General features: G+C 43.1%; 1 protein-coding gene across 1 annotated transcript in view; it reads left to right on the top strand.

Annotated features, from left to right (window-relative positions):
* Positions 1–2,334: 2,334 nt before the first annotated feature.
* Positions 2,335–22,609, top strand: part of prkd4 (protein kinase D4) — a 31,992-nt gene continuing 11,717 nt past the window's right edge. The window contains exons 1-9 of the mRNA XM_080792541.1: positions 2,335–2,377; positions 3,858–4,042; positions 10,409–10,559; positions 11,746–11,877; positions 12,427–12,464; positions 12,539–12,655; positions 13,913–14,093; positions 16,416–16,499; positions 17,387–17,537. Coding sequence (XP_080648667.1) covers positions 2,365–2,377; positions 3,858–4,042; positions 10,409–10,559; positions 11,746–11,877; positions 12,427–12,464; positions 12,539–12,655; positions 13,913–14,093; positions 16,416–16,499; positions 17,387–17,537 — 1,052 coding nt within the window. The 5' untranslated portion in view covers positions 2,335–2,364. The remainder of the gene's footprint in view (positions 2,378–3,857; positions 4,043–10,408; positions 10,560–11,745; positions 11,878–12,426; positions 12,465–12,538; positions 12,656–13,912; positions 14,094–16,415; positions 16,500–17,386; positions 17,538–22,609) is intronic.

Here is a 22,609-nt window from a genome sequence, read left to right as displayed (position 1 = left end):
TCTCTCTCTTCGACGCTATAATGATGCACAGTAAGATGGTGAAATGATGATAGTGTAGTTTAACACTGTGTATAAATAACGATCCACTGTTTGTTAACCAACCTTACCCCGGCGGGTTAAGTAACAACGGAAACGCTCGCTCTCCTCTCCCCCAAACTAAACAACAGACAGACCACTGCGGTAATAATTCAGTAAAGTCCGCGACGTGGGTCCATCTAGTTTTAAACAAATCAACTTTGAATCAATTAAGTTAAACGATCGCTTATTGCTGCGTCTCTGTGTGTTGTTGAGTTCAGACTGTAGTTCTTCTACACTGTGTGTCTCATAAAATGTGGTCCATATTATGGTCCATGATGACAGCCAGGCAGGCAGCAGCCGAGACGCGAAAATGGCTGTTGGCCGAAATACGTTTCTCCCAGAATCCACAGCATGACAGAGAGAGAACCCCGGGACGGTGCTGTCTGCGTCTCCGTGACATCAGCAGGGCCCTGACTCACTCGGCTCCAACCAGGGAGGGAGGGAGGGCCGCCAGGGGGCCATAGAGCAGTGGTCCTCAAACTTTTTCATCCCAAGGACCCCCTAAATGTATGCATATTAGGCCACAGCATCCACCTGGAAATATTTCGTACCATACAAGATTTGTGGTATTAAAAATGTAAAACTTTTTTTTTTTTCAACATAGGCCTATATATTTTTTGAGTGGTGCAACCACTCCAACTGGAAAGCAGTGTCCGTGTTGTTCACCTATGTGTCCGCCTATGTATGTGACGTTAATGAGCACCAGTATGACTATTAGTACCCAGTAGGGGCGCTGTTGTGCCAGAAACAGATAGAGAGATAGTGCTGCATGCACATGCTGCAGCCTGCACTGTTGCCTTAGCCTGGGTAAACCCACTCTCCCTGCTGGACAACATTTCATTCAGGCAGAATGCAAATCTGGGGAGGGGTTTACCCAGGCTACTGTTGCCTGATAATGAGAGAGAGGGGGGGGGGGGAGTTGCACCACTCAGTACACAGAGGTGTGATTTTTTTTTAGTATAGAGCGTCGCAGTCCCTCCCCCTTTCAGAACGAGTGGCCCAGGAAATGAATCCCAATGCATTTTTCCCATTGGCATTTCAAAACTTATTTATTTAAAGACCTTTTAAGCGTCGTACGAAGCCAACTAACAAATAAATTATTACAAAGAAGAGAAACAACAACAAAAGTGTTGTAACCTGCCGTTTTTTCTTTTTCTTTGTTTGGCCAGAAAAATTGTGTGTTGTCATGATTTGTCACAACGAGAGTTGGCTTCGTACGACGCTTAAAAGGTCTTTAAATAAATACGCTTTGAAATGCCAATGGGAAAAATGCATTGGGATTCATTTCCTTGGCCACTCGTTCTGAAAGGGGGAGAGACTGCGACGCTCTATAGGGGCCTGGGTTCTGGTCTGTGGAATGTAAAATAGGAGCACCGTTAATACGCAAATAATACACAATTGTGTATTATTTGATGTTTATATTATTTTGTATTCATCTTTACCCAAATCATACCCTATAGGGTATGTCATTGATGTAATGACAAGTGTCTATTTCAAACACAAAGTGTTTAGGTATTATAATACTTGACATTAATAAGTCAGTATTATAAGCTTTATGTGTTAAAGGTTATCATTATTTATTTAAATTTTATTTTGCATAGAGAGATGTGTGGTAAAAGTGTGGTTCGGTCGGAGATAGAGCACGAATAAACGGCCATGTGCTCTGTCTATTAGGGTAGCAGGATGTTCATGAGAAAATGAAATTGTCTTATAAGAATTTGTATAATGCATTGCATTGCATGGAATACATAGCAAGTTATGAAGTATTATAATACTTGATATTATAAGTCATTATAATAAAGTTTATAATGTGTTTTGATTAACCTTATAAAGTATAATGATTATTTATCAGAGCTTATAAATATAATTATACATGTTTATGAGAAGATTATAATATCTTATAAGTGTGTGTTCATAATGCGTTATAAACGTGGGCTGCATAGCAAATGTTACCACACTATGTACTGTATTAATGGTGCTTTCCTGTGTGTGTGTGTGTGTGTGTGTGTGTGTGTGTGTGTGTGTGTGTGTGTGCGCTATACCTACCTTTTGGGGGGGGGGGGGGGGGGGGGGGGGCTACCCGTGCAGCCCTCTGTGACTTCCTGCCTGTCTCAACAGCCTATATAGTGATTCCTACAAAGAGAAACCAAACTCAACATGTAGCCTAAAACAAATGAGTGAGAGAACACTATTGATAAACTGTCAGTGTGTGTGTGTGTGTGTGTGTGTGAGAGAGAGAGAGAGAGGTAAAGAAGACACCATTGAGGCGGGTAGACGCTTGACTGTATGGAGTCAAAAGGTGAGATGTCCTTCTAATCCAAATTATGACATTTGACATGCTCTATAATTCTGTAGACTTCTTTTAAATTAAGTAGCCTAATGCAGGTGTTTATCAATAACTTAACTCTTGAGAGTAAAATGAAACCAAATATCAACTCCTTTTACACTCTCAAGACCTAAATATCTAATAAGGGTCTATTTGGTTACAACCACCTGGACACCCCTCAAGAACCACTGGTGGTCCACTCCACGGACCACCCGTTCTGAAAACCCATTCTGTTTCAGTGTCTTTGTGTAGTTCTTGTAGCATTTTGTTTCCCTGTAGGCTGCTGTATGTAGGCTACATGCACAGACTGAAATTTAACCCATTCTGTAGGCGGGGAACCCCTGTTTTAAGCATTATGTTATGCTTTAGCTATTGAAAAATAGCAGATGTACAAGCTCATAGCACGGCACTCAGTGAACTTGTAGTTTCTGCTATTTTGAAAAAATCTTGAAAATATGACTCAAATCTTTGGTCCCTGGAACAACATATTTTCAGATGGGGGGGGTGAAGGCCTATTACAGTACATATAAGTTTTGGGGTCTTTGACATGAAATATTGAGCACCACTGATACAGAAACATAAGGTTTTTCAGAAAAATAAATGGGTTAAGTGGCATACAGTATATAAGCTCTACAGTCAGCAAGTGTCTCCAAACAGAGAGACTTTTTTTTGTTTACTGTAGGCTATATTCTATATATCTGAGTCTCTGTATACCCATGTATAAATAACAAAATATACACAATACACTGTTAAAATCTTATAATCAGTGTGTGGTGGTACTGGTTACGTAATAGTGATAGTTTGCATATTATCCTGAGAGATGAACCCATCTCAGCTGATGAGGCTAAAATAACAACATCATACAGCAGTGCTTCTCAAACTGGTAAATTACAAATCATCTTTTTTGCATTTATTTTTTCAGTTATAATCACTACCCCAATTTGATCATTTTTCAATTTGGACTAATTGTTAGTTGACCTTAGCACAAATAGGCACTGTGGCCAAATAGGCTATACATTTGGGGGGCCTTTGACATCAGTGTTGATTTTGATCTTAGTTTTAGTCACCTGGAATGTTTTAGTGTTAGTCTAGTTAGTCGACTAAATATCATAAGATTTTAGTCGGCTAAATCTATAGTTGATTTAGCCGACTGCGACGCGTTGTGAGCTTGTAGATCTGCATTTTCAGCAGTGTAAAATGACTTATACTGGATCTCTTGTACACTAAGTCCCTTCCTAACAATTTAGTCTAGTTTTTATTTGTTGACGGAACTGTCAGTCTTAGTTTTAGTCATCATAGCTTAGTTCTCATTTAGATTCCATTTAGTTGTCGTGAGTGAAAAAAAGTAGTCAAACATTTTTTTTGTCATAGTATTAGTGGATGAAATCAACACTGCTTGACATGACAATGTCTGCCTGCCCTTCTTCCCTACATGGCTCTGTCTGCATGTCAGCGGTCACCCTGTCCGTGACCCCAGGACGTCCCCTGTCCCTCCCAGCGGTGTCCTCCTGCGGCCACAGAGCCCCAGCTCTGGTCCACTTCCAGCTGGGCCTCTTCCGAGAGGTGGTTCGAGTCCCCGGAGAAAACCTGAGTTATCGCCACGCCAGGAGGCTGGCCCTGGAGATCATAGAACGCAAGGTGATACGATCTTCACAAAAGCACTGTTTTCCTTTTTTTGAGTGGTGCAACCACTCCAAGGAACAATAATGTCCCTATGTCTCTTTGTTCATAGTACCAACAGGGGGCGCTGTTGCACCACTCACTTCAGACTGGTCTGATTTCTTTGCTATCTTATATACAAGTGAAAAGGTGTACCCATACTCATTCTTCATGCTCTATCTCCGACCGAACCACACTTTTACCACACATCTCTATATGCAAAATAAATTCGCCACCCTCCCCGAACTGACATAGCCTATTTTTTTGCCGTTCAAGTTTCTTATTTACTCTGCAAATATTACTTTTATGAAAATCACGATCGAGCCAGCAGATAAACGGGTGCCACAACACGCCGAGAAACAAGGAATTTAACCACGCTACTTGCATACACTGCAACTCGCTTACAATTCGCAAACCTGGCAACACTGCCTGCCTCTTACGTCACCAGCTCTGCTCCTCCTGGCCTCCGTAGTCCGTCGCGCTCACAATCTGTCGCAGCCATCTTGCTTTTCTTTTGGATGGGCGAGTGGACATTTAATGCTAATAAATTAATTATAGGTCCAGCAAGCAAATCATGATGGTCTGATTGTGCTCAATAGGTCACAATAACATTCCGAAATTAGGTGTTGTGTTTTGTATGGCATTTTCCCCAGTAGTAGTTGCATATCTATCTCAGCTTTTGCCTGATAGCACACATGCTAACGTCAGCAGCCATAGCAACATACAGTGTGCGCAGACATAACATGAGTTGTTTACAACACAAACACACGGCCTTTTCACCACGCAATACACACAACAGCTCGGGAGTTATTAAACCGAACGTGGACGCTGTTTCAGTGTTACATTTGCTGCGCATATCGGAATAATTGTAACGGCATGCATGATAAATGTAACAACGCTAAAAAACACCATTAAACATATCGTTTTCACCTTAAAGCTATTACATTTCATTGAAGCAACTCCTTAGCATTGTTTTCATACCATGGATGTGATAAGATAATGTATCAAACATAAGGGAAATATTAAATAGGATCGGGTGTACCAGTTTGGCCATTTCTTTTTTTTCAATGGGGCAATACATTGATTAAACAAACGTTTGATTGATTGAGTTGTACAACGTTATACAACCCTAAACTAATTTTAGAATACACTACACAATACAATACAATTTTAGAACATATTTTGCACGTTCCATTTTTTTACTCAGAGATCCCTTTAGCTACACATGTAATATTTCCAGGCAACGGACCTACACATGTCAGCTACCATAAACCACTTCAAGTTATTAGGACGAAATAACTGACAGGAGTGACGGTGCTGTGCTGTGAGTAAACTAATAGGGGAGAGCCGCCAAGGATGTAACATTTTGCACGTTTCATTCTTTTACTCAGAGATCCGTTTAGCTACACATGTAATATTTTCAGGCAACGGACCTACACATGTCAGCTACCATAAACCACTTCAAGTTATTTTTTTGATAAAACAGGTCGGGAGTTATTCAACCGAACGTGGACGCTGTTTCAGTGTTACATTTGCTGCGCATATCGGATCAATTGTAACGGCATGCATGATAAATGTAACAACGCTAAAAAACACCATTAAACATATCGTTCTCAGCTTAAAGCAATTACATTTCATTGAAGCAACTCCTTAGCATTGTTTTTATACCATGGATGTGATAAGAAAATGTATCAAACATAAGGGAAATATTAAATAGTATCGGGTGTACCAGTACCAGTTTGGCCATTTCTTTTTTTTCAATGGGGCAATACATTGATTAAACAAACGTTTGATTGATTGAGTTGTACAACGTTATACAACCCTAAACTAATTTCAGAATACACTACACGATACAATACCATTTCAGAACATATAATATTGGCCAATATGTCAAATATGTAAATATTACATATAATGGCATTGAATGGAAGCGGACCATTTGTAACACATGTTACAAATGACCCGCTTTTGCAAGTTTTCTTTGCAGTTGCTTACAGACCAGAATGAACGTGAATTCCGTCTAAACACGATGCAAACTAATGAAGAACATAAGCATGAACACATCCATGTGGATTTTTATTCACCAACACCAAAGACAAAAATTGTACCACACATATACTCCAGGTGTAAAATTAGACGCATTTTGAAGGTAAACACTTCAAACTTCAAACTCCTGGCCACGTAGAGTACGTTGCTGTACACATACTGACGCGATGGCGTCATGGTGGCGTTGACCAATCAAGATATAACGTCCATGTTACAACCGTGAAGCGTTACAACCTTGGCGGCTCTCCCCTACATTTGTTACTAACATTAGGTTGTGGCGAAGTAGACACGTGGCCAGCAGATACTGTGTTTTGGACAAACAGGCTAGGTATTGGTGTTGATTTGGGTCAACTGGACAAACAGCGTGGTGTTGTTTTGTGTCTGTGTTTGTGTTGGAGCGCCTCAGTGTGGCCGTACAGGTCATGTGCAACCTCTTCCACAGAGAGATGGAGACACTAAATCTCAGCTGGACAAACATGTTTGCATGCATGCATCGCTGCCTTGCATGCTGTGTGCTACTGTTGAGTCTGTCACTTACTTTCACTGATTTATGGCATTGTCTTTCTGTTAAAATCCAACTATGTTAATTTAAGAACTCTGGGCATATAGGTCATTGTTTATTCACTGTGCACACGTGTAGCCTATTGTATGTCAGACTGTATGTCTGTCCCACAGTCACAATCCTTTAGTACTTAGGCTGTGGAAATATTCAGGACAAAACAATGGTACATTTCCAATAACCCATTCGTTACTACATGTGGAGTCAACTCCCGCCATTTATTTCTTCCCATAGTGCGTGGCAAAGTCGCTCTGGGATGAGTGCGCGCGTAGCGCGCACGAAATTCTAGTACAATTACAAATGAATACCAGGCGGTTCTCAAACGTCATAATTTCAATGAACACCATAACTCTCAGAGTTACAGACCTTGAAGGATCTGTAACTCTGTCCCCTGTAAGTCACTTTATATACTATATAGGAATACAGTATATAGGAATCGTTAAGGAATCGGACCGTTAAGAAGGAGTCGTTAAGGAATCGGACCGTTAAGAAGGAGTCGTTAAGGAACAAGAATAGTTAAAATTCTGCGGTTGTATTCGTGACATTTGGAGGGAATGTAGGCCGCCCATGCACTGTAATGCTAGATTAACATTGTGAGCAGGTCACGGTTAAAATCAAGGCCAAGGTCTGTTTGCTAAATAACGAGACACGATGGCTGGGATTTCGCAATATCGTTACTGTACTTGTTGGGCATTTACCAGACCCTCTTATTAAGGTTGGAGATGACCCGGATGGCTGGATGGTTGTGGGCGTGTCCTGTGTTGACAGTGATTCAGTCAGAGGGGGCTGTCGACAGGCGTCTGCTCTGCACAACTAACTTTCCAACCACAACTGTCTGTGTGCTACACACACACACACACACACACTCTGCCTCACGCACACCAATACGCCAAAGTAGATATCGTTTTACTTTTTGAGCAGTACAGTAGGTCAATCTGTGTGTGCGGCGCATGCTGTCCTCTCACTGCAGACAACAGTCAGCGACACATTTTGTATAATAGGGTGTAATCATTAAACCCCATTACAGTGGTTCTCAAACTTTTTCATGTCAAGGACCCCCAAATTGACATCTATTAGCCCGCAGACCCCCATTTGAGAAGATTTTTATGTCTCTGGCAGTGATTCTCAACAATTCTAATGTCAGAGACCCCTGGTCATGCATTAGGCTATGGACCCCCATTTGATGGATTTTTATCTCTTGGCTAAAAAGTTGCTATAATGTTCAATGAATGGACTAGCTAAAAATAACTAACATAACAACTAGGGCAGTGGTTTTCAAATTTTTTCATATTAATACAAGAGTAGTGGATCGAGAAGCTCAAAATGCGTCGTTTCGAGCTCGCGGATCTGCTACCCGTTGGTGCTTTTGATGCTGCAGTTAGTAAGCTATGATCAAGTAGGGCGATCATTTACAAAAGAACACAAAAAGTTAAAATATGGAGATAAGGTTTCTTTTTTAAAATATATATATATACAATACACAATTTTGTAACGCGTTTTCTCACCCAGTGTCTGGGCTCTATACACTCCCTCCGCCAACCTGGGGAGAGCAACGGACTGACCTCATGTCTCCTTCGATGCATGAGCTCGTCCGCAGCCGCTTCTTTTCACCTGGCGAGGGAAGATAAGAGGTTTCTGCTCGACAGCAACGATATGTTGATTTCCCCTGACCTTTCAGTAGGTGGACTCACTGGCTATGCGAGTGTACAGATTCCAGAAGGCCTAGTCTCTACTCTCTACCCACTCAGCTGTAGCCAGCCTCTCCCTTCCGCTGAGCGCTGACTCATTACACTCATTTACAACCTACTGTATTAGTTCTGAGGGCAGATCGTTCAGGAAATTGGCTTTATATTCAAATATAAATTGGAAAAACCTCTCCCTCTCTGGGGGAAAGACGTAACTAAGTGACGTTAATCACCAACTTAGAAATAAAAACTATTTTGAGTGATTGTCATCCATAGGATTGCAGTTCATCGTAACATTCTGTGAATAGTTCATTCTAAATGTTTAACCCATTTTGGGCGGGAACCTCTTTTGGTGTTTTAAACATTATGTTATAATTTAGCTATTGTAGCTTGTAGGTCTGCTATTTTTGAAAAATCGTGATTTTTTTAAATTCTGAGGTCAGGCCTAAATGGGTTAAACGTAAAATTGGGTGAATGTAGAGTGAACTGTCCTTTTTTGTCTGCATATTGTCCCTGATATTTATGTGATTAGTGTCCACCGTAATGTGGAAGAGAGAGAGATAGCCAGCACTCCATTAACGGTACATTCATTGCATATTGTGCAGCACGGCCAATCAAAACACGGACATGTTTCGGTGTAAAAAGCCTTCCTCAGCGTGTATCATGCTGAGATAAACAGGGCTTAGGACTTGTAGACGTCTAATAGCCTGAAAAATGCTCAGTGGTTTCCCTCGCTATGCGGGCGAGTGAGCGGAGCACAGGCCAATTGTAATAATACTAACTAAAGTTTTCAAACAATTTTAGTGGAGTAAAAAGTACAATATTTGCCTCTGAGATGTAGTGGGGTAGAAGTAAAAGTATTGGAAATACTCCAGTAAAGTAAAAAACAAAAACAAAATCTAAATTGTACCCAAGTACAGTTACAGTACTTGAGTAAATGTACTCATGCTACTTTACTGCACTGCTGTCAACCCTTCCAGCCTTATCTTCACACCAGATCTCAGTTCTGCCGTTGATGAATATGAGGCTAATCTATTATGTTAGATCAAAATGCAACATTACGTCACCATAAAAAGCGGTGCTGCAGTATGTTTTTCCTCTCTTTGATCTCTGCTGCATGTACAGTAGGTCTGCTGCATGTACAGTAGGCCTGCTTTCTTCCTCATTCCGTTTTAATTTCCACATCAGTGAGCAGCTCTCACCGTCGTTTAGTGTGTGATAATAATAACTAAACTAATATCACATCACTAAAAGTTTCTCTCTGATATTCGTTCACAAGTCACATGAGTGACTTGTAACTCAAATAATATTCAGTTAATAAGAATTACCGGTAACTGGATTAATCATAATGTTGTTGCTGTTGGGCAGAAACCAGTTACCTCATATTTCCATGTTCTACCTTTTGTGTGAAGACGGAGGAGACTTTGACTCAGTTTCTCGTCTTTTGTAGAAGAAGTAAGAGCAGTTTTTAGTTGTGGATAAAAATGTCAATCAAATGGTGCTGCGTTGCTCAAATTCTGAATAAATAATGTGCCCTGATATGAAAAGGGTTGAAAAGCACTGACCTATCTAATGTCCAGTGTTGATTTCGTCGACTAAAACGAAGACGAAAAATGTTCTTTGATTTTTTCCACTGACGAAAACTAAATGGAGACTAAATCAAAACTAAGCTATGATGACTAAAACTATAGTGGACAAGAGATCCACTACAACTCATTTTACAATTAGTTGCATGCTGAAAATAGCAGATCTACAAGCCCACAAGCCACAACGCGTCGCAGCGTGATGCGTTGTGGGCTGTAAGTGTAAAAACAGTCATTACGACAGCATCAAGGCCCGCCAAAATACATTTTGTTCGACTAAATCAAATGTAGATTTAGTCGACTAAAAACTTATGACATTTGACTAAAACTAGACTAACACCAAAACATTCCAGGTGACTAAAATGAGACTTAAACTAAATGTAAACTATTCAAGAGGCTAAAATCAAAATGTGCTGCCAAAAACAACAGTGCTAATGAATCATGTCCAACCTCTCTCTCTCCACTGCTGTAGGCTCCAGACTTCAGCGTGGTGGGCGCCGGCGGCGGAGAGAAGGTCCTCCTGTTCCGACACCGGCTCGCCTCGGAGGAGGAGCAGCTGCTTCGCCGCCTCACGGACCAGGATGCACTGCAGGACGGAGACCTCATCGAGGTCATCATCGCAGGTTGGAAGGACGCTCGGCCGTCTGCTGAAAGAGCACGCAGTACCCCGTTATTTTGCATCTACTGATGAAAAGATGAAAAGAACGCTGAGGTGTCGACATAAATACAATAGGAAGTTACAAACTATGCTTCATATATCTATGCTCAATTTTGCTCAATAAATATATATTCTAAATTAATTCTAAGAGTTGTCTGACTGAACTGTCCATGACAAATTTAATGGGCATTTTTGCGGTTCCGCATCTATATTTTTTGGGAGATCTGCAGATCACTCCCTCAAGTCAGTCGACAAACGTTATAACAGCCCCTCAATAACAGCGGTTGGATCGGCGGTTCTGGACAACCGGATCTCCATAATTATACTTGCCAGACTCTCGAACTCTCGAGATATGGGAACTACAGACTTGCACACATGAGACGGATGGAGATTGTCACTTTTGCCACTTTATATTAGTATTATTGCATTTTTGTCATAGTTATGTTGTTACACATTGTACCCAAATAATGTTATGCATTATGTTGTTCCATTTGGGCCAAATGTATTGCTTTGTTACAGTGGAAATAGCCTACAGGCTATATCTTTGTTACAGTGTTTTGTTACGGGCTATATCTTTGTTACAGTGTATATAGCCTACGGGCTATATCTTTGTTACAGTGGAAATAGCCTACAGGCTATATCTTGCGCCACCCCTTAACCCTTATCCCTACATTTATTTGCCATTTCTTACTATTTAAAAAAACCTTTAAACCCATTTGGACCTGAGATCAGATTCTATAAATGTCTTCTACATCCCGAGAGTTTTCTGAAAAAGCTATGTTTCGGTCAGTCGTTCTTCGATTTTTATAGCTAAAGCATAACATAATTCTAAGACCAAAAGGGGTTCCCGCCCAAAATGGGTTAAAATAGTTCAAATAGCTGATCTACAAACTCACGACGTATAGATGTAGATCGGCTAGTTGAATTATTTATAAAATGATTTTTCAAAATAGTAAAAAATGGCAAATCAGTTTAGGGATAAGGGTGGCACAAGATGGAGCCCTACATATTGCTTGTTCTTCTCTAGTCTTAGCAGGTGCCCCGCCCGCCATGTGCCAAATATTAATTTATTTATGATGGAAAGACTTAATCTTTCCATCATAAACGAATAAACTCACCGTTTTCCATTCATTCTGACCCGACCCATGCAGGATCGGCCATCGTCACAGAGATGAAGATCCGCCCACACTCTCTGGTCGTCCAATCGTATCGCACGCCCACCTTCTGCCACCACTGTGGGGAGATGCTGTGGGGTCTGGTTCGCCAGGGGCTGAAATGCGAAGGCAAGGATCAATAGACCATGCAGTTATTCACATACTTCTATTTTTAAGCTGCACATCAATAGGGCCCAGTGTTGTATTTCTGCTATTATCACAGTCTTCGATTCCCTTTTATTGCTTTGTCAGTTTCTGACCGTCTCTGACCATCCCCGTCTGTCTCTGACTCTCTGTCCTACACCTCTGTCTAGTGCTGCTAGACAGGGAAAATATCCATTTTCCTTCAAATTAATTGAGATCACGATTCTCACACAATTTCCCTGTAGTCTGTATAGTTGCTGAACATTAACTACATTCAAAATGTGGCACATTGAGCCAACTACTGTGGCTTTAGTTTAAACAGACATCAAAGTGCTTGACTTAAACCTCTCTTAAAGTCTCTCTCTTGTAGCAAAAATACAAGAGTCACTAAAATGAATTGGACAGCCAACTAGTGCTGCACCGTTCTTCACCATTCTTCACAAAATTAGATTGCATACAGTAGGTGTCTGAATGTAGATTGCGATCTTTTTTTAAATTAATTGTGCAGCACTACCCTCTTTCTGTCATATCCAGGTTGTGGTCTAGACTTCCATAAGCGCTGTGCCCTCCAGCTAGCCAATGACTGTAGTCCTCTCTCTCATATCCAGGGTGTGCTCTAGACTTCCATAAGCGCTGTGCCCTCCAGCTGGCCAATGACTGTAGTCGTGTAAGGCGTCAGGTGGGCGCCTCACTCTCCCTGTTCCCGCCCAGGAGGCCCAGGGCGCACTCCCTTTCCACGCAGGCAGGGGGCAGTCTGGAGGAGGTGAGAGGGAGTCCAGTCAAGTCAAACATTTATTTAAGTACGGTATATTTATTTCGTACAGAAGAAAATGCATCCTTCACACCAAATGTTTGCAAAGAAGAGATACAAGATAATATGAAACTAGTGAAACTATCTCACTAAGTGTGAGAATCGTGCCAATGACAATTAGGGGCGGGGCTAGGTTGACTCCCCACTGGGAGCCGAGGTAGAGGGAGTGGGGGAATCAAGCCCCCAGTAAGGCTATCCAACGTTGAAGCTGCCGCGAAAAGAGGAACTGCAGCACTTTCATGGAAGTGGACGTACGGCATTCATGACGTCATGTGCGTCAGCCGTCCGGGCTATAGGCTAGGCTAAACTTCCGCTCACTCGAGCCATTGAGTTATAATTGTCCTTCCGGCAGTCTTCCGGGTGCTTCAAAACGCCACTGAGCAACTTCTATTGAAATTAATAGCGTGGGGGCGGGGCTCACGCTCCAGTTCGGTCTCTATCCTTTTATTACTCTATGGGGGGACTCTATCAAATATGGTACAAGTTAACTACACTGTCGCGTCAAGAAACACATAGCCCAGGCGTCTCTTGTGGGTTTGAAGTGACGCTCGCGCGCGGCTGCAACTTGTAGCTACAAGTTAAAGCCGCACGTGAGCGTCACTTCAATCCACCACCAGCTGTCTGAAAAAGATCAGACCAGTCTGAAGCGCAGCACCCCCTATTGGTACTCTAAACATCGGGACATAGGGACATTGCTGTTCCTAGGAGTGGTTGCACCACTCAAACACAGGAAGAGACGCCTGGGCTAGGTGCTGTCTTTCCGCTTCTTCGCGCGTATGTGCCCATATCCAACACGTATGTGCCCATATCCAACACGTATGTGCCCATATCCAACACGTATGTGCCCATATCCAACACGTATGTGCCCATATCCAACACGTATGTGCCCATATCCAACACGTATGTGCCCATATCCAACACGTATGTGCCCATATCCAACACGTATGTGCCCATATCCAACACGTATGTGCCCATATCCAACACGTATGTGCCCATATCCATAGTACAGTGTGTGCCTTCACTGAAAATGCTGCTGCCGGGAATCACAACTCTTGGAACAACATTTAGTGACAAACTGGTGAACAACTTGGCAGAATGTGCAGATACGCTGGCGTATACTGGATGTTGATTTGTTTACAGTCGAGTGAGAAAACAGTGTTGCACATTAAGGACATCCTCTCCCTCTACCACTCCTCTTCACCCCAACAGATCAGTAAAACCAAGCCCAAATCCAGACCCCCGTCCTGGGCAGAGCCTCCCGTGTGGCTGGGCGTGGGGGGTTCCGGTGTCCCACACACCTTCCACATCCACAGCTACACCAAACCCACCGTCTGCCAGTACTGCCACCGCCTGCTCAAGGGTCTCTTCAGACAGGGTCTGCAGTGCTCTGGTGAGATATAACCTCGCGTCACCGTGCTGGCTTTCCACCTCGGAGGAAAGCAGCTGGTCTGTGTTACCAAATCGCTGTGTGAACCGGTCTGGAGTGGATGGAAATGTACGTCATGTTGTAGTCACGTGTTGTTTTCGTCGGCTAAAACTAAGACGAAAAATGTTCGTCGACTACCTTTTTCCACTGACAGAAACTAAATGGAAACTAAATAAAAACTAAGCTATGATGACTAAAACTAAGACTAAATATACTGACAATTTCGGCAACAAATAAAAACTAGACTAAAATGTTAGGAAGGGACTAGTGGACAAGAGATCCGGTAAAAGTCATTTTACAATTAGTTGCATGCTGAAAATAGACGATCTACAAGCCCACAGCGCGTCACGCGGAGACACGCTGTGAGCTTGCAGATCGGCTATTTTCAGCAAGTGAAAATACATTTTGTTCGACTAAATCAACTATAGATTTAGTCGACTAAAATCGCATGACATTAAAAACATTCCAGGGGACTAAAATGTGACTAAAACTAAATGAGAACTATTCAAATGACTACTGTATGACTAAAACTAAAATCAAATTGACTATAAATGGAAAGACATTTCCATTTCCACCACATGGTCCACAGTGATGAGGATGATGATCATAATAACTTCAGGACGTTGTGTGGAATAGAGGGTATGCGTGTGACATCATCATCAAACCAGGAAGTTATGCGGGAACGCCTACTGAGTGCCAAAAAATTACTTTCTAGCATTGACAGCTTATACATAATACATCCAAACATAAAAGTCCAATATGATTGCATTAAACGACGTTAAACAACATTAAACTCACTTTGCCACTCGATTTGCCATTCACTTTATGCATGCGCATACCCTCTATTGTTTACAGAAAGCTGATATCATGAGAACCGTGTTCAATTCGCTTTTATTGCACCATCCATCTTCCTGGATGCGTCACCTACCATGCACACATAAACAACCTTCCCATCCGTCTGCTGTCACAGACTGCAGGTTCAACTGCACCTCTAAATGCACACATAAACAACCTTCCCATCCGTCTGCTGTCACAGACTGCAGGTTCAACTGCACCTCTACATGCACACATAAACAACCTTCCCATCCGTCTGCTGTCACAGACTGCAGGTTCAACTGCACCTCTACATGCACACATAAACAACCTTCCCATCCGTCTGCTGTCACAGACTGCAGGTTCAACTGCACCTCTACATGCACACAAACAACCTTCGCATCCGTCTGCTGTCGCAGACTGCAGGTTCGACTGCACCTCTACATGCACACATAAACAACCTTCCCATCCGTCTGCTGTCACAGACTGCAGGTTCAACTGCACCTCTACATGCACACATAAACAACCTTCCCATCCGTCTGCTGTCACAGACTGCAGGTTCAACTGCACCTCTACATGCACATAAACAACCTTCCCATCCGTCTGCTGTCACAGACTGCAGGTTCAACTGCACCTCTACATGCACACATAAACAACCTTCCCATCCGTCTGCTGTCACAGACTGCAGGTTCAACTGCACCTCTACATGCACACATAAACAACCTTCCCATCCGGCTGTCACAGACTGCAGGTTCAACTGCACCTCTACCATGCACACATAAACAACCTTCCCATCCGTCTGCTGTCACAGACTGCAGGTTCGACTGCACCTCTACCATGCACACATAAACAACCTTCCCATCCGTCTGCTGTCACAGACTGCAGGTTCAACTGCACCTCTACATGCACACATAAACAACCTTCCCATCTGTCTGCTGTCACAGACTGCAGGTTCAACTGCACCTCTACATGCACACATAAACAACCTTCCCATCCGTCTGCTGTCACAGACTGCAGGTTCAACTGCACCTCTACATGCACACATAAACAACCTTCCCATCTGTCTGCTGTCACAGACTGCAGGTTCAACTGCACCTCTACATGCACACATAAACAACCTTTCCATCTGTCTGCTGTCACAGACTGCAGGTTCAACTGCACCTCTACATGCACACATAAACAACCTTCCCATCCGTCTGCTGTCACAGACTGCAGGTTCAACTGCACCTCTACATGCACACATAAACAACCTTCACATCCGTCTGCTGTCACAGACTGCAGGTTCGACTGCACCTCTACCATGCACACATAAACAACCTTCCCATCTGTCTGCTGTCACAGACTGCAGGTTCGACTGCACCTCTACATGCACACATAAACAACCTTCCCATCCGTCTGCTGTCACAGACTGCAGGTTCGACTGCACCTCTACATGCCCAAATAAACAACTTTCTCATCCGTCTGCTCTCACAGACTGCAGGTTCAACTGCCACCGACGCTGCGAGCCGCTCGTCCCTAAAGACTGTCCGGGAGAGAAGAGAAGTGTCAACGGGGAAGGTGAGAAGTAGGCCTTGTCCCGAAATATGGGCCGATCGACACGTCATTTTCAAATGATCGGAAATCGGATGGGGAGCAAAAAACGTGATCGGGGGACATCCCTAGTATCAATATTATAGTACTAATCAAGATATTGTAGTAGTATCAATATATTGTACTATTGTGATATGGCATAAGTGTTCTATAAAAATATATAAATATCGGATCAGGGAAAAAAATCAATTGATCGGAATCGGATCGGGAGCAAAAGAAACGTGATCGGGACATCCCTAGTGAGAATCTGTGACTGTGACAGTCTTTACTCAGCAGGACATGGACAGGACAAGATGTCCGAGTGTAGTGTCCAATAGATTCTGTCTTTTCACCTTTTCACCTCATCTGAATTTTGATCTGTGGCGACATATCTTTCTATAACTTTTAGGTCCTGCTAGCTACTAGATATGTGTGGTATATATGAGTATGTGTGTGGTATTATATGTGGTAAACCTAACCTTATATGAGCTGTCACGTATGGAAACTAACCTAGAAACTTCACTTAGTTCTTGTAGTCAAGCCATATGAGCAAGACCTTAACCCCTAACTGCTACCCTAGCACTGTGTTAATGGCAATGGGTCTAAATTACAGTATCAAGCGAGTGTCATGAAGCTAGCCTGGCGTAGCGATAGTAGTATCACTGCCTGGGTCAATATGCATTGCAAAGGCAGATGAAGGATGGCTGTGCGAGGCTATGTCAAAGTCTGCACTGGATTTTCACAGGACGTACTGTACGTTAATGAGAACAGGTCTAAGTGCGACACAGATCATCAATCACACAAGGCGTCCACTGTCACACCGTCACAGTGTTATATTTCCTGTGTACATGTCGTCATGATGTCATACGTTTCAGATTCCACAGCCAGTCACGGCTACAGAGATGAGCCAGAGGACAGCGATGAGTCATCATCATCATCATCGCTGGATGACCACGACGTGATGGCCATCGACGAGAACCCGCTGTACGGCACCGTGGAAGCCTTCCCCCGGCAGACGCCTATCGGGTAAGACAGTGGCTTCCCTAAATGTTTCATGTCATGACTCCCAAAGCATTTCTATATATTTCTATTGACCATTGCATTTTGATGCCGTTTTGCATATTGATGTATAAATATAAAGTTATAATTGTTGCCAGCAACCAATTACCCTCTTTGGGTGTTGGCCAGATTGAGGACACTCCCTGATGAGTGCACCTTTGTCCCAATCTTTATTATAAGTATAAGTACTAGTTTTACCCCTTTTGTGTCATACCCTGAAGAAGGCAACCTGCTTGCCGAAACGTTGGCATAATAAAGTTTATAGCATCGTGACTACGAGCTGTGTGGCCGCTTTCCTTTCTTAGTCAAAGTGTTATTTCCTGCGGCCAGCACCTCCCCACTACTGGTGTGCGCTCCTACCTTTTTGTTTGTTCAAGGACTCCCAAATTGACACTCATTTTAAATTAGCCCGCGGACCCCCATTTGAAAAGATATGCCAGGGGCCATGAGAGAAGATGTTTACGGCTCTAGCAGTGATTCTCAAACCCGTTAACCTCTGGGACCCCCATTTATATTGTAAAATCAATGTTAATTTAACTCCATTTCGGGTCCAATTGGTTCCATTTGTACACTCAGAGTTACAGACCCATAAGGGTCCATTTGGTTCCAAACTATCATTTTGCTGGGGGCCCCATGGAACTGCCTCAAGGACCACTGGTGGTCAGATTTAGTGTCAATCTGAACTCTTTCAGAGTCTAAACCGGTGGTTCTCAAACTTCTTCTTGTCAACGACCCCCAAATGTATTTGGCCACGCTGTTTTGTCTATCCTATGTGGACAAAATATTCAAAGTTTTGGGTCTGAGAGGCTAAATGTCATCGAACGGTGGTTCCGTGGCTCAGATGGGTCTTAGGGGCAAAATCTAATCAAATGGTGGTCCGTGGCTCAGATGGGTCTGAGAGGCTAAATGTCATCAAATGGTGGTTCCGTGGCTCAGATGGGTCTTAGGGGCAAAATGTCATCAAATGGTGGTCCGTGGATCAGATGGGTCTGAGGGGCTAAATGTCATCAAATGGTGGTCCGTGGCTCAGATGGATCTGAGGGGCTAAATGTCATCAAATGGTGGTCCGTGGCTCAGATGGGTCTGAGGGGCTAAATGTCATCAAATGGTGGTCCGTGGCTGAAATTCTGAAAAAATAATGGGCCTTGAATCTTGATATGAAAAAGGTTGAAAACCAATGTTGTACAACAGCAGCAGACCTTTCCAACGGTCCACAGCTCCACCTAGAGGCCCTTGCCGGGTATAGCAGGAGTGCTGCTCAATCATGTTGGAGGTGTGTGTGTGTGTGTGTGTGTGTGTGTGTGTGTGTGTGTGTGGGTGCGTGCGCTACAAGTGATTGGACACTAGCACACCTTCAACAAGAGCGGTCCTGTATAGTACATCTGCTATTTTTGACCAAAATTTTAACTTTAACACAAATCTGTTCTACTGGTTTTTGATTGATTGATTGAAATCTTTATTAACAGTTTGCAGAATTACAGTACATTTCAAGCACAAACTCAATACAAAGACTGTTAACTGTGAGTGGACGACCCAATTAAGCCTTACACTTGTTTACAACAGGGTCCACATTGTTCAATTCATCAAAACATTTAGAGACAAACAAATAGACACTTCTATGTAGTTAAAGAACAGAACAGGAATTCATCATATAGGAAGCGAAAAGGGAAAAAATATATATATACAGTGAGGGGAACAGGGGGATAAAAGAAAAGAAAACGAAAGACAGAGTGTAGGGCGCCTGCACACATCACCATGCGTTGATGCCATGTGTGCATATGTGCAGGCACCCAACACCACGTCCATACAAAAACATAGTACAATCCATAGTACAAAGACAGAGTGTAGGGCGCCTGCACACAACACCATGCGTTGATGCCATGTGTGCATATGTGCAGGCACCCAACACCACGTCCATACAAAAACATAGTACAATCCAGATAAAAATTCAGCTTTTACAGAGGCCAGTTTCGAATTGCAGCCATCCGTAGGTGCCCTTTGAGAGCAGTTTTGAAGGAGCCAAGGGATTCACATGTCTTAATGACTGTTGGTAGGGCGTTCCACATTTTGGTTGCATAGGAGCGAAAAGAATTTAGTCCCTTGTTTGTGCCGAATCTGGGTTGTACATGGTTTGTTGCACTCCCTCTGGTGTTGTGGGTGTGGACTTCGTTTACATTAAGGAAGTATTTAGACAGGTACATGGGTATCTTGGTGGTGTATCTAATCTTGTGGACCAGACCCATTGCAAGATGCTGTACTCTGTCGTCGACCCTAAGCCATCCCAGCCTGTCAAAGTGGGCAGGGGTGAGGTGGGTTCGGGGGGTGAGGCCAAGTAGGAGCCTGACCAGTTTGTTTTGGGAGGTCTGGAGCCTTGTTTTAAGGGCCTTTGAGGTGCTGTGGTACCAGGAGGTGGATGCATAGTCAAAGAAACCTTGTACAAGGGCTCCTGTTAAGGTCTTCAAGGTGTTTTTGTCGACCAGTGAGGAGATCCTGTAGAGGAATCTTGTTCTTTGATTGACTTTTTTGATTACGTTGGTGGCCATCTTATCACCGGAAAGATTGGCCTCCAGGATGGAACCTAGGTAGGTAATTTGATCCTTCCGTGTGATAATATCATCACCAACTCTAACCAAGAAGCCATCTGCCTTTTTGAGATTACTATTTGATCCGAAGAGAATGGATTCAGTTTTTCCCAGGTGTAAGGATAGTTTTTTATCAGCGAGCCAGGTGCAGATTCTACCGAGTTCAGAGCTGAGGGTCTTTTCAACCTGCAGTTTGTTCCTGTCCGAGACCAGCAGTGCTGAGTCGTCTGCGAACAGGAACAAGTTGCAGTCACAAGCTGAAGTCATGTCGTTTACATATATTAGGAACAGTAAAGGCCCTAGTATGCTTCCTTGTGGGACGCCACAGCTCACTGGGAGGGGGGGGGACAGTGTTCCGTTCACTTCCACCATCTGTTCTCTCCCCTCCAGGTAGGATTGCATCCAGCTCACTGATGTGCTATCAAAACCAATAGCTTTAAGCTTGTTAACCAGTATGGAGTGGTTCACGGTGTCAAAAGCCTTTTGGAGGTCCAGCATGACCATGCCGCAGTATTTTCCAGCATCCACCTCGTGTTTGATGTGGTCGCTCAAATAGAGAAGGCATGTGTCAGTGGAGTGGGATGTTCTGAAACCAGATTGGAACTCGTACAACAATTTATTAGTGGCAAGATACTTTTCAACCTGTTCATAGACTATTTTTTCCATCACTTTCGAGATGGAGCTTAGAATAGAAATAGGGCGGTAGTTGCCGGGTTCTAATTTACTCCCTTTTTTGTACAGGGGGGTTACTTTGGCCAGTTTAAAATCTCTGGGGACCTGTCCTTGTTTGATGGAGAGGTTAACTATGTGGGTGATGACTGGAGCTATGGAAATGGCTGAGTCTCTGAGAAATTTGGAGGGAATATTGTCATGGCCAGTGGCCTTGTGGGGTTGGAGGGCACTCAGTTTCTTAAGTACCTCCTCAGTTGTTACCATTGTCATTTTAAAATCATCTTTACAAACACCTAGGTTTTTGTAGAAGCCTTTGATGTGCTCTACACCAAAACGCCCAGAGTGGGAGGGCAGTTTGTTAACCAGCATTGTTGCAATGTTTGTAAAGAAGATGTTCAAGTGATTGGCTACATCAACCTTGTCAGTGATGAGGGTGTTATTTGATTTGATGTTTATGTTAGTAAACCTGGTTTTAAGTTTCTGACCACAGCCTAGTTGGTTGTTTAGTAGCTTCCAGAGCTCCCGAGGATTGTTTTTGATTTCCTCGGCTTTATCATTGATAAAGTTACTTTTGGCTGATTTGGTCATGGCAATTACACCGTTTCTTAGCTTGTTACATTGGGTTTTAAGGATGCACAGTTTGGTTTGGAGATCACTGTCGAAGCGCTTGGCTAGCTTGGACTTGCATTTAAGAAGTTCAGAGCATTTGTTGTCTCTGGCTTTCATTGCAGTCAGTATGTCCGAATTCATCCATGGCTCCGAGCGGGTTTTGACCCTGATGGTTCTCAGAGGAGCCATGTTGTTTAGTACTGTTGTAAATTTGGTTTTAAAGCCAAGCCATGCTTCTTCGACTAGTGAGCTCCTGAGCACATCGGACCAATCCAGTCTCTCCAGTTCTAGGTTAAAGGCCTCACTAGAGTAGGTTTTGAGGTCCCTAGATATGACTGTTTTGTGACAGTCAAATTTTAGTTTCTGTATTTTGCGGGTACAGAAAATCATAAAATGATCACTGAGCCCACATACAATAACCCCTTTCTTGGAGATTCTGGATTTGTCCGAGGTCAGAATGAGATCAATGACAGTTTGAGTAGAATCACACACTCTTGTGGGTTGGGTAATTAGCTGGCTGAAACCATGCAGATCACAGAGCCGACTAAACGATTTAAACACAGGCACTTCCTTACGATGCATGTCCGTATTCCAGTCGCCAATCAGGATTTTCTCTACAGATTCCTCCCCAGCTAAGCACCCCTCAAGAATATCATAGAACCCGTGCTGATCAGGCGGTCTATAGACGGTGCCAACTAGTACTGATTTAGCATTTTTGAAAATTAATTCAACCCACACAGTTTCAATTTCATCATGCTGTAATTCAGTACGAGTAACATATTCAGTGTCTTTGTGAATATACATGCACACGCCACCACCATGCCTGTTTCTGTCGTTCCTAATGACAGTATAGTTTTCTATTTCTATCTCTGGGTCCTTTGTGGACTCGTCCAGTTTAGTTTCAGAAAAACACAGGATGTTTGCCTTACCGTTTTGAAATAGATGTCTGATCTCTGCCAGTTTGCGACTGAGGCTATTCACATTCAAATGAAACAGATGAAGGCCGTTGGTTTCGACGATTGTGTTAATTTCGTCGGTGTTGAAATAGTCTGAGGTGTGAATGTGGATGGGCGGTGGAATTTCCGTGGCTGAGGTGTGAGTGGGGAGGGGCGGTGGAATGTCAAAGCCATTGTCAAAGCCATTGTCCTTGTCCTCAGTAGCCCTGGATTGACTGGG

Source organism: Protomyctophum bolini (assembly GCF_963924005.1).
Source record: "Protomyctophum bolini genome assembly, chromosome: 20".
In the NCBI taxonomy this organism is placed as follows: Eukaryota; Metazoa; Chordata; class Actinopteri; order Myctophiformes; family Myctophidae; genus Protomyctophum; species Protomyctophum bolini.
Note: the sequence above shows the minus strand (reverse complement) of the source record. Positions and strands in the feature narration are given on the sequence as shown.